Here is a 13219-nt window from a genome sequence, read left to right on the forward strand (position 1 = left end):
GATATTTAAGTACTACATAGAACCAGCTAATTTTTTTGTTTTCAACTGAAGTCCTATAGTTATAAAATTCACATTTATCCAGTCAGTCGACATGGGGCGTTTGTCAACGTCGGATTTGTGTCAAATTTTTTCCGCCTCTTTTTATTTTATTCATATTACCTATATGTTTTTATTCTATTATATATAAATAGCTCGCCTTAATGAAGTTTGAGTTAACAATGGCTATAAGTCTAGTGGAATAAACTATTTTCTTAAGTTAGTTTGCTTGTACAACGCGACCTTGCTAAGACCAACGGAGAGACGTACCGAATCGTTAAATAATTTCAACTCAATGCTGTTTATTACAGCATTGTTAAGTAATGAATTTAATCGCGTTGCGGTTGACTCCACCAGAAATTTTCCAAATAAGCTAAAACCCACTTGGTCAGTGTCCGTTTTTTAGCGTCAAAATTGCTTGTAAGTATTTTTTTACGATGGCAAGTGACGCAACGAACAAATGTACACGCCTGTCCGTAGCAGTTGCTTATCAAGCTTTAAATTACGAATATCCGAGGGGCACTGCCACTGCGAATTTTAGAAATGACATTGGTTTAAAAATTGCCTATTTTTCTAAAGAAAAATATCATACTAATAATAAAGTGGCCATGAAAATATGCACGCTACACAAATGAAACTTAACGTACCGTCTAATGCATTAACCACAACTGGCTCGACTGAATTTGATTAAAGGTACGCGTTACAAGAAAATAATTCGGTTCCAAAATAATTAAGACTCTTCAAACCGCAGAAAAGGACATTTTCTTTTAGAAAGTTTGCATTGTGAACGCATCATCGCATTTTTTTAAATAACCAGTAGACCAGAATAAACTTTAAATTTTTTCTGCAAGTTAGTTTCTGACATTACCACGGATTTAATATACCTGTAGGTAAATTACCTAAGGCTTTGTCAATAGTGTTATTAACATAATAAGACTAATTATGTATTAAAAACTACATCACACGTTTGTAAGAGTTATGTACTTGACTACGATAATTCAATATGCGCGGCCTCGAAGAGAACCCGCAACCATCAGTCGGTTGCCCGTCGTCTCGTCACTCGACCGCGTGGTATAAACAACCTATGAACCTGCTAACATGCTCGGTCACGGAAGCGTAGTGTGCGTTTTATTGATAACTGGTAAGTCAGTGAAGTTGCTTTATTTTTTTTTAATCAAGTAGAAACCTGTGTTTATAATGTTTTTTATCAAATGCACGAAGCCCTGATCCCTCATTGGACCAGGATTGGCGGCTTTGGTCAAAAGCCTTTTGTTGGAAGAGCAGCCCCATGTCCACTGCAGGGTTGTTGCTGATGCATGGATTTTACATATCAGCGAGTGCTGATTTTTGACTCAAACATCAGCGGAGGCTAATGCAGATGCATTGAAAAATAAAACGCGAAAAATGTACATCCTTGCTGATTCAGATTTCATGAAATTTTCTTTGGTATTGCAATAAAATATTATTGCTGTGATTTTGTGTTGTGACACTTATTAACAAAATAATCAATCTACAAGAAAACAATCAATCTGAGTTGCAAGCTTCATTTTCTTCTGGAAGGTTTGTAAATTATTCTATAAGGCTCGAACATCCGCCATGAATATCAGCATCGATGAATGCAGATGCTGATGCGGATGCAGATGTTTTAATTTCTGCGGACGCGGATGCTGATATTCGCAACATCGGGTGTTAACGCCTGACGTTAAAGTGTTGGCAAAAGTGTGCATCAAAAATTGTACTATGTAACAATTATCTTTTTTTTGACAACCTTCACTTCTCCACTAATTTTCTTAACTTAAATTTTAAAATTACAAAACGCTGTATAAAGTGCCAATCAATCAACAAGCTTAAACAAAGTTCGGGAGGTCCATTTGTGTGCACCTGTTCATGAACACCGGGTACAGATACCTACTAAAGATAGAGAAAACAATTTTGAGAAGATTTTTTTCTTTCTAAGATCTTCCACCGTGTAAGTGTTTGGACATGAAGGGCTCACCAGCAGGAGTCACATTGTGTCAGATTAGCATCTCTGAAATCCCATTTATACGTCTTTGCAGCGAACTACCTTTTAACGACCTCATCAAATAACTTTTTTCTTAAACTAAGAAATTGTCTATGCTATGCAATGAAACATTTTCTCAAGTTAGTCCTACTAGAACCTCCTCATATAGCGTCTCCAGCGCAACCCCAACGGGTTCCAATATATCCAATCACACTTTTTGACAACAGACAGTAGGTTGTCAAAAAGTGTGATTTAGCGACTACCTCACCGGATGAATGATGAAATAAAGGCGACCCGGCGGTGGCTGTCTAGACAATACCTTCTGTCATCCTCTTGTATGCGGGTCTAGAAGTCCTGCGGTGACAGTCTACCTGTAGGTATATTAATTGAATGTTGGACAAAAATATCTGGCTTTTTTATGTACACTTACAAGATACAAATTATACAAGCAAAATCATAATTGTGCCATCACAGTGCATTTATTCAAATATTTTGTATGCCCGTTAAAATATACACAATTTCATTAAGAAAGAAGATACTCATAATTTAGAGCCAAACTCATGGTACCACGATTAGTACGATACGTTTTTACAATAAGATTCCGGAGCATATATTAAGATTATAATTTCCTAAGTTTAAAACTGACATTAAAAGTATTTTAATTGAAAAGTCATGTTACAAAATTGAAGAGTATGTATTAGATAAAGATATACGGGAAGAAAACATGAGTCTAGATTCCAAACAATTATTATTCAAAAGCTGAACTCTACGTAGGTATTGGCGATGACGGGATGTAATTCTTCTTTTTTGTAAATGTGAAAAAGTGGTATTTGGCTACGCCCGTTGTAAGTTCAAATGTGCAAGCGTCTTCATCGACGGTTCCCACTCCCGCTACTAAGTTTTGCATCGTGTCCCAAGATGTTAGTGATACAGTCCTGTGAGGTTGTCAAGGCGCCTTTCCATTATGTCGTAACGTTTTATTTCCCGTTGTCTGACGTGACTGTGTCGTGGACGTCTTTTCATCGTTGAAAAACTGTCGTGTCTAACTATTCTGACTGGATCGTGACGACAATGTGTGAGGGGAGAGTAGGGAGCAGAACTCGTGCAGACAACGATAAATAAAACGTGACGTCAGGAGTAGTTGCGATTATCTGTCGTCACGTTTTTATCATGATGTTGTATTTATTGTCGAACGGCTATCGTTCTAGCCCTTCCATTGTCTTCGTAACGTCAAAAAAGTCGTGAACGATAGTTAATCGTGTTGTACTATAATATATACAAAACACGACTCTTGAAACTGCACGAGTATCTGTCGTTATGAGTCCGCCGGTAGTAATTTCTTTTGAAATTTTCGATAATAAATAAATTACGAACATGGCTCTTTTGGCATCATCTGTATGAAGGTATTTTTTTTGTCGATGGGCGAGGGTATGTATTAAGAAATCAAAGTTTTGTTTATGAAATTGTTGCTGTAAAATTGTGTTCGATGGCAGCACGTAAGCGGACTGTTAATTATAATAATGTGAATTTTGACACTGCTTTTGAGCAAATTAATATTACCTGTTGTCTTATCTCAATACGATAAAGTCTTATGAAAGACATACGTGTAAATTATCCAACAATGCAATAGAAAATCTCTTCAATTGCCCAATGAAAGCAATTAACCGCTATGGCTGCCAAAGCATTTTTCATTTAATTAATTAAAACGCACTGTGTATCTTTGTTTCATTATTTTCAACCGACTTCAAAAAAAGTAGGAGCTTCTCAATTAGACGTATTCTTTTTGTATGTTACGCGATAATTCCGAACTGATTTGATGATTCTTTTTTGTTGGAAAGAGAGTACCCCAAAAGTGGTCCCGTTTAAATGTGAAGAAAATATTCCAACTCTAAGGGTGGCAAACTAGGGGATGAAACTGGTTTCGCGCACTTTCCGGTAACCGATTTCTATAAAACTTTACAAATACATGTAATGCCACGAATTTTAGAGATCGGTTTTTTATTCTACACAATGGTTGTGGCCCTGACCTTGAATCGGACAGAACCATAAACATGAACGTACGATATATCTGCTAATATTTTTTTTTGTTGTGCTTCCTAAATTATTGACGACCTCCATAGCTCAGTGATTAGCACAATGAGCGCCTGATGAGGAGGCCCCGAGTTCTGTTACTGGTAGGACCAATGTATGTAGCTAATTTTCTAAATTAGTTCTGGTGTGGGGTTTTCTAGGAAGAGCCCCAGAAATTACATACGTTACTCTGCACTCATGGTACATAGTAGTTATATGGTAGTTATATGGTTGGTAGTTATACCTAGTAGTGTTATAAATAATTTCGAAGGCATCATCAGAACCTCTGAACGGGTGCGATTCGTAATATATAACAACAAATCACATATTTTTAGTCGATATAACGCTCAACAGATATAATTAGTTTATGGTATACAGACATTTGACATATTATTCCATGATATAAAGGTCACTGGGTATAATAGACGTTTGATATAACAACTTTCAATCTAATATACCGCTGGCATAATGTTCTTTTTATATAAACACTTCAGATATAACATTCACTGAGTATAATGTTGACTGTGCATACCATTGACTTACAAATAAATGGACGACGGGTCTAATACAAAAACCACGAAAAAAATGTCCCAAGTCAACCTATTCGAAATTTAAATTGTAATGTCATCGCAGTATCGCGCTGTCAGTCGAACAAATGAAGACTAAAGCGGAGTTTGTAGCGCTCTGTATACGATTTTAGCGCCTTACAAGTGCGGACACTTTTTAGCGCGGACCCGACGTCCATATAATTGTAAGTCAATGGTGCATACACTAATTTTTTTCACACGTATGTGAAAAAAATATATTAATATAATTCCAGTGGTGTTTAGGTGCAACGGTGAATGAACTGAATTTGTTTATATTACGTAGCTGGTAAAACCTCCTCCTCTTGGGTTTAGGTTAAAAAAAAAAAAAAAAAAAAAAAAAAAAAGGTTGGTATATGACAAAGCTGCCAGAATTGAGTTTGTTTGCATTTGCTAATTGGTTCGACCTCCTGTGGGTTTAGGTTAGGTTAGTAAATATGCAATTAAATATTCTGCTTAAAATTTTAATAAATATATTTTATAACACAAAAAGCTGTACAAAAACAATTATATTTTGCGATTGTACATTTAATGGAATAAAAAAATTCTTATCAACTATTCGTAAAACGAAATACTGTGTTATATCATTTAATACATTATACTGGTAGTACTTATACCATTTCTTTATTATGTCACTTAATCACTATATCTAATGTTTGTTATACTGAAGGTTCATTATACCATTGAAATTATGCCTTTTGTTGTTATACCTTTTGTTGATTATAAACAGTGAGTGATTATATCCTTGGAAATTATATCAAATGTGAAAATACATTATTTGATGATCTTCCATTACACACCCCATCTGAACACATTCTTACCGCGATTACAGCAAACAACCTGTTGTGCTAACGTCATTTTAATACGTTGATGGGTAGTAATATTACTAAAGTACTTAAATTGCTACACTGTTGAACATTGGGAAGTACGAGTACCTAACCAATTCCATAGCACCTCCTTTCGCGAAACGCCTACTGGTACTCAGTATGTTATTGAACATAAGCATTCTGAAACAATTTGCCAATCCAGAGCTCTAATCACGACGTATTCCCATCTGATCCCCAAAACTGATGCACCGCCAATTTTAAATTGCAACTGATTTGTAAGGTAAGTACAGTCAAGAGAAAAAGAAGTTTTGATATCAAAGTTAATACAGTTATATAAGTTAGTATTGTTGTTCATTTCTAATAAACTAAATGAAATAAACTTGTGAGACCCAGGGTATCAGGTGGGTATAAAATATTAATATTTATTCTTGATCCCCTGCGTTGGGGATCCGACGGGAATAGAAAATAATTTACGGATCCCCCAAGGGATCGGTTTTAGGGGATCAGATGGGAATAAGTCTTAATCGCGGAGACACGTCGACACGATCATTATTTTAGCCTAAAGACGTCCGCTGCCGGACATCGGATTCCCGCAACTTTCACTAGGTCATCGGTCCGCCTTGTGAATAGTACTGTAGAAGAGATATGGCCGATGGGGTAGAAGAGTTGTCGGGTGGCGACGCGGTACCGGAAGACGCAGATGGTTGGATCTTGTACAAAATTGTACAATTTAGTAATACGCCATTCGCGTTTACTATGCGTTTCAGGTGTGGTGCTATGTAAGGGCCAGCAAGACGTGGGCCTGCCTCTGTCACCCAACAGCTTCCGCCAGATACTGCGGGTCAAGACTACTGGTAACGTCTTCTTTCTCTTAATTAAGTGTTTACTTAAGCATGCACTTAAGATATTTATCAGTACGCTTTAATAAATCATGCCCCGGTTAAAAGCATAGGCCATTTGTATGGGGTGATTTTTCATGTCATTTAACAGCAGAGCTAGGAGCAGAACCAAAGCAACTTAAATATGCCAGTGTCAACAAAAAATGTTGATCGCAATGATCTTTCACTCAGATCAATTGCTTGTCTGATAAGTATGCACACGCGAGTCTGCGCCTGTCTATGACAGTTGCGTGCCACTCAGAGGTTTAAATCGCAGCGTCCGCCACCTTATGGGCTTATTCGGAGCGCAGGCGCGGGCGCGGTGGCGGATGCGGGGCGCGGGTCTGGGCGTCTTTCGATATATTGCCTAAGCGGCTAGGAACGTGTATATCCAGACGACGAAATCGCAAACAGACGCTTGAACACATTGACTTACAATTATATGGACGTCGGGTCCGCGCTAAAAAGTGTCCGAACTTATAGGGCGTTAAAATCGTATACAGAGCGTCATTCACGTTTTAGTCTTCGTTTGTTCGACTGACAGCGAAGCAAGAAAAATTAGACAGTACTGCGATGACATTACAATTTAAATTCAACGTTTTAGCTTTTTCATATTCCTTTACATGTCACTACGTTTAAATAGGTTGACTTGGGACATTTTTTTCGTGGTTTTTGTATTAGACCCGTCGTCCATTTATTTGTAAGTCAATGCTTGAACAGCACTGGATAGGTATGGGCAGATTGAGCCAATAGATCCAACCGAGGAAGGCGCCGGCGCGCGCCACCACTGTGAACGCAAGGAGCGTCTCCGTACATTTGATTTACACGCACCCGCACCCGCCGCCACTCTGATTAAGGTTTAGACATAAGTTGACAAGTCCCAAGTGCCTGTAATTTCACCAGCCAGCACCCTCACCTTTCAAGACTGGAACGCAGTAATGCCCACATTACTTTGCGACAGAAATAGGTAAGGTGGCATAAATTCCCTGGACGAAGTCTATCATAAGAAGATCTACTGCAACATTAAAGTAATAACTTACGTGCAGCGTTTTTAAATGTCTCCAAATTAATGGATCTTAGAGAGATTTAAAAGAGTAGTTTTGTATCACAAGCCGCTCACAGGGCCTAAACATCTTTTCCCTGCGCTTCTCTATTGTCATGTGGGTACTCAGTACCATACACTGTAATACTTTTAATACACGTACGACTCAATCAGTAGTTTCCTGGCACTTTTGAAATTTGCTCTTAATAAAGGTTTTATTAAAAGCCATAAAAAATAAAGTTAAATTTACTCTGTTTCAGTGCCCAAAGGCAGGTCTGCGTCTCTGGGCGATGTATTCCTTCGAGTTTATGGGTAAACAGATTTATTTGCGCATTAAATAGTTCTGAATGAGAAATTTTGCAATCGAAACAAAGGTAGATATTTAATTTCCTTTTTCTATTTTTTTCAAATGATTGTACTCTGAAGATGCAGCATAGTGAGTTAACTCTTGCTTAGTACCAAGTTTTAATACAAGAATAAATGATACTTTTCAGGGAAAACTCAACCCTGCCCAAGTCGTATCGGCTGCGGGATGCCAAAGGAATGCTCTCAGATGCCGCCTTGGACCGTGCCAAGCCTACAGTAGTATATGCTCATGGGTACCTATGTGTAGTTTTAGTCATTTTACTTTAATACCTATTTAACGCTTATCCGCTCACGCGATACATGCAGCCGTAGACGCATACCACACCTGGAGGTGCCGGTGATGATTTTATACCGATTTATCGGATATCGAAGTTATAACAGGTAAAAGAACTAATACTAATTGCTATTTCGGTAACTACTCTAGCAAACCATAAAGTTTTTAATGCATGGATCTGTCATTTAAAAAAAATAAACAACTTCAAAAATACGTCACGACAATCGTGTGTGTTATTTTTTGAGCTGGTGATTTCGGTGTTTATTTATTGAAAACATACCGTAAGTAACGTTTTTTAAGTTTACCCTGAATATAAATGTTTATAAACTATACTTTAAGGAGTAATTTCATGGTAAACGTTAGAACCACTCAAACGGAATATTATCATATTTACCCAAGTACACCAAAATTTTCATTAGTGCTTTTTAAATGCAGGATTTGCGATGTATTACTGCATTTTATTTGAGATATTTTTATTGTAGTACGGAGGGTATTTAATATTAATTTTTATTTATAAAAACTTGTATTTAAACTGAATGCTTTTCTAATTTGCGAAACCAAATAGCCGCCATTTTGCGGTGGGATGAGCGCATCGCGTGAGCGGTTATAAATATAGTCAATGATTGTAAGTCTTTTGTATTCACGAGTAATAAAATAACCCCTTAACGTGCAACCGGACCGTTTAGAAGAATTGATAATATTTTCTTATTGACCCTCAAAGCGCGAGTCCGAGTCGCACTTGGTGGACTTTTTGTTGCATATACGATGTATGGCCACTCTCTTATTTTGTAGATACGTGGAATTGTCGTCAGACGAGAGTGTGATGGCTGTGGTGCGCGCTTACCAGGGACGCGGAGATTTCAACATTGTCGTGGTGGACTGGGCCAATCTAGGCTTCGGGAACTACCTTGCAGTCGCGCTCGACTTGAAACCGGTTTGTACCTCAGCAGTCGTAGCAGTACCATGTTGACCCTATTGGTATTATTTGCAGTCTGATTGATAATCCGTTAGCTCTTAACCATTCACCAAGCCAAATTTCGGGTGCTACATCTATAACATTAAAACAGATAAGAGTTATTTTATACGCGTACACGTTTCACCGCCATAAACGCGCGTCAACTGCGCGTTTTTGCTTGCTTTGTTTCAAAAAACTAACTGAAACTAACAAACAAAACTAAAATTAAAACGATCTTTTATCAGAATGCGCGATACGTAACTACACGCGACTACAGGGCGTCTGCGGCGCGTATACACTCAAATGTCAAGCGTTTATGGCGCGCGGTTAAATTACATCATGTGCATAGGCTCTAACATGGCTTTAAATGCACCTGTGCAATATCCTGGGGTATCAATTCATACAAATCAACTTTCAAGCACATTTAAAACTGTGGATGGCGACACAACGACTCAAGAAGTAGAAAATTTAAAAAAAAGAAATTTTGAAATTAAAATACATTTACAATTATTATGTAAATTGGTGAATACATTTAACTGTCGTTGAAAAAATAACAAATCGAAGGTTTCTCAATGGTATTCTTTTTGATTTGATAGTTTGCAATGAATTGTATAGATGGTACTTCTTTGAATTAATTCCCGAAACGAAGTAACGGTTTGTCACTGACTTTTTATTTTAAATATTATAGTAACTGACTGAAGAAAGAAGCTGTTCTTTGCAATATTTTTATATAATTATTGTATACATTAATCACCGCCTGAACAATAGCCATAACTTTGACAAAAATTTAAGAGCTGCCATCTGTTGCCCTTTCCGGATACTATTACAATCGCATCGCGGGTTTATTTGGTACCATCGTTAGCGTTAACATTTGACATTTCTTTAGATATTGGGTATCTGTAATACTCGTAGTGTAATGTTATATTATCTGTAGCAATATTCAACGCGGGTTCATTATTTCTCGCTAAATGGCATTCTCAACCACATCGATGTAGACCTCCTTCAGTTTCTGCCACTTCACTCGATTCTGTGCCACCTGTATCCAATTCAACCCCGCCATAAAGAAGGTGCAGCGCTCAGTGGTTGTTTTAACTGCGATCGATACCTAATCTGTAATGAATGATATTGGCGTACCATTATCGTTCTTGCATTCATAAACGGAGTTTCTTCCAGATAGGCATTGAAACAGGTAAAGCATTGTCAATGCTACTGAAGGAAGGACTTTCGCCGAAAGGACTGCACCTTGTGGGGCACTCGATGGGTGCACACTTGCTCGGTTTCACCGCTAGGAGCCTAGCTGACAGAGGACATCCAGTACCCAGGTAGGTGAGTAGTTATTCAATAAATACATATAAGTAATTGACGTAAGATAACAAATTTCGCCAACAACGTTTTATTGTATACAAAGAGTAATTAACGTCCTACAATTTATATTTATAGTGGGCGTTCTTCACACCCTTCCAATTTTACTGTAGGCTAACGGGGCTGGATCCTGCTTACCCTGGCTTCTACCCAGCAATCCTAGCATCTCCTATGTCTGTCCACGACGCAGATTTCGTAGACGTTATTCACACGGATGGCGGCGGATACGGCGCGCCAAGCCGTGCTGGCCACGCTGATTTCTGGCCTAACGAAGGGCGAGCCAAACAGCCCGGCTGTATCTCGGCCACTATTCCACTTACATATGAGGGTTAGTACCGTAACGCTGTACAATTTTATTGTTCTCCTTCTCTGACAATGTAATCTTGGCACCGTTGTCTGTCTATCTTTCTCAAACTCGATCACTTGAGTACGTAACTACTTTTTATTGATGTTACGTCTTGCGTATATTCACGTCATAAACTATTGACTGATTTTCAGACTTCTGCAGCCACTGGCGGTCGTGGGCATTCTGGGCGGAGTCAGTGGCTGGCGGGCAGTTTCTGTCGCGGCGATGCGAGGACTACGACACGTTTCTGCGCGGGCAGTGTGGAGAGGAGCCGTCAGCCCTAATGGGGATTGACGCTTCATCAAAGTCAGTAACAAAAAACAAAACAACAAAAAAGTATTTCTACTCAGCCTTGGCAATGTTATATTAAACACACATCTGTATCCGAAAATGCTATAGGATATCTGATAGAATTTCAAGTAAAATCTGGAATCCTTGCTACGAAAACTAACTACTACTATTTATTTCCATAGGTCGTTACATGACGTCATTTTTCTAATGAGGTTTGTTACGGTAGCATTGATTGTCCAGTATTGATGCCACATAGGTATAAATCTACGTACTGGCCTGTCGTAGTACTGACGCCGGTCACCTGTGCAGGTGTTATTTACTAGCACTAATTATGGACAAGTATATTATTACATTATTCTCCAAACTCCACTTTGACACGTGAGTGTCTGACGTCGATGCCTTACTTTGTGTATCTATATTTGTTTAATACGAGTGAATATTTTTTGTTTTTGTGCATTTTATTTGTTTTTGTGAAACGCGTGTTTATAAATTTGAAAGTAAACGTTTACTCAAGAAACTAGTGGATACTGTGTAGTAAAAGAGCATAACCTTGTAGTAGATCACAAGATTTACCTGGGAAAATATGTATGGTCAGGTCTGTTTACTTGTTGATGCAGCAGGCTTAAGACTTGTAAAATTGTATCTTGGGTGAATCGCCATTGACTCGTAGCCAGGCTCTGACTCATTCCTTAATAACTGAAAGTGTTTGCCTTCTGTGTTTCAGTCTGCGAGGCAACTTCTACCTGCGCACGGCAGCGCGGGCGCCGTTCGCGCTCGGCGAGAGAGGCGCAGAATGATGGCATCACAATTTTATTAAGGGATAATAGTATTTGATCCTTAAAGAAATAATTGATCTATTGTAATGTGTGTACTTGTATAAATAAACGATATTTTTTTGTATGTTTAATAAATATATTATTAATTGTTCCATCTATAGTTTAGTTGATCTACGGTAAATGAACTGCATTCAAGGTAACACTATTATTGTGTATAAGCCATTGACTTACAAATAAATGGACGACGGGTCTAATACACAAACCACGAAAAAAATGTCCCAAGTCAACCTATTTAAACGTGTAAAGGAATATGAAAAAGCTAAAACGTTGAATTTAATTGTAATGTCATCGCAGTACTGTCTAATTTTGCTTGCTACGCTGTCAGTCGAATAAACGAAGACTAAAGCGTGAATGACGCTCTGTATACTATTTTAACGCCCTATAAGTTCGGGCACTTTTTAGCGCGGACCCGACGTCCATATAATTGTAAGTCAATGGTACTAAATACTAAATTAATATTTGGTATTAAAAAAATAATATTACATCCTCTTTTTTTAACATTGGTCTTTTTTTAACGATTGATGACATTTATAACCAGTATATCTTTTGATATTGATCTCCTAATTAATCTTGGTTGTTGGTTGTGACCTCCATTGAGTAGGTTAGTTTAGTACCTATATGAAAAAAGCAGCGTAACAGACGCCATTTTGCTTGCGTTTTCGGACATGTTCTCAGGTCAAATTATATTATAATTAAAATAATATTAATAGTAGGTATACAAATATATTCAACATATCATCATTTACTTAACATCGTTAACTCAACAATCATTTACTTAGTTTTAAAAATAAATATCTAAATTTCATGTCTTACTTTTGAGGTCCAACATAAAACTATCAAAGTTAATTTACACAAATCAAATTTTTTTTGCGTAGCTTAGTACTTAGAACACTTTAAAATATCCATCAACTTAATTTATTTTATGTATCAGACAATGAAGAGCAATCATTAAAAAATGTGATCGTTTACATTTTTTGTCTGCTGCTTTTGCATTTAAAATCATTGACTTACAATTATATGGACGTCGGGTCCGCGCTAAAAAGTATCCGAACTTATAGGACGTTAAAATCGTATACAGAGCGCTTTAGTCTTCGTTTGTTCGACTGACAGCGAAGCAAGCAAAATTAGACAGTACTGCGATGACATTACAATTTCAATTCAACGTTTTAGCCTTTTCATATTCCTTTACATGTCACTACGTTTAAATAGGTTGACTTGGGAAAATTTTTTGCGTGGTTTTTGTATTAGACCCGTTGTCCATTTATTTGTAAGTCAATGTTTAAAATGATCATTTTTTGACACTTTCTATATTCTCGAATTTAAAACTTAAACAAATTTAAATGTCCATGT

The 13219-nt window shown here is 37.5% G+C and overlaps 1 protein-coding gene across 1 annotated transcript; it reads left to right on the plus strand.

Moving 5' to 3' along the window:
• Positions 1-6164: 6164 nt before the first annotated feature.
• LOC113238954 (pancreatic lipase-related protein 3-like) lies at positions 6165-11830 on the plus strand. The gene is made up of 9 exons (XM_026475814.1): positions 6165-6222; positions 6287-6373; positions 7700-7751; positions 7934-8038; positions 8872-9013; positions 10208-10356; positions 10510-10724; positions 10895-11048; positions 11758-11830. Exons 1-9 carry the CDS (start codon positions 6165-6167, stop codon positions 11828-11830), a joined length of 1035 nt encoding a protein of 344 aa, XP_026331599.1.
• Positions 11831-13219: the final 1389 nt, after the last annotated feature.

Source organism: Hyposmocoma kahamanoa, unplaced genomic scaffold, assembly GCF_003589595.1.
Source record: "Hyposmocoma kahamanoa isolate Upper Pololo Valley unplaced genomic scaffold, ASM358959v1 98972, whole genome shotgun sequence".
Taxonomy (NCBI): Eukaryota; Metazoa; Arthropoda; class Insecta; order Lepidoptera; family Cosmopterigidae; genus Hyposmocoma; species Hyposmocoma kahamanoa.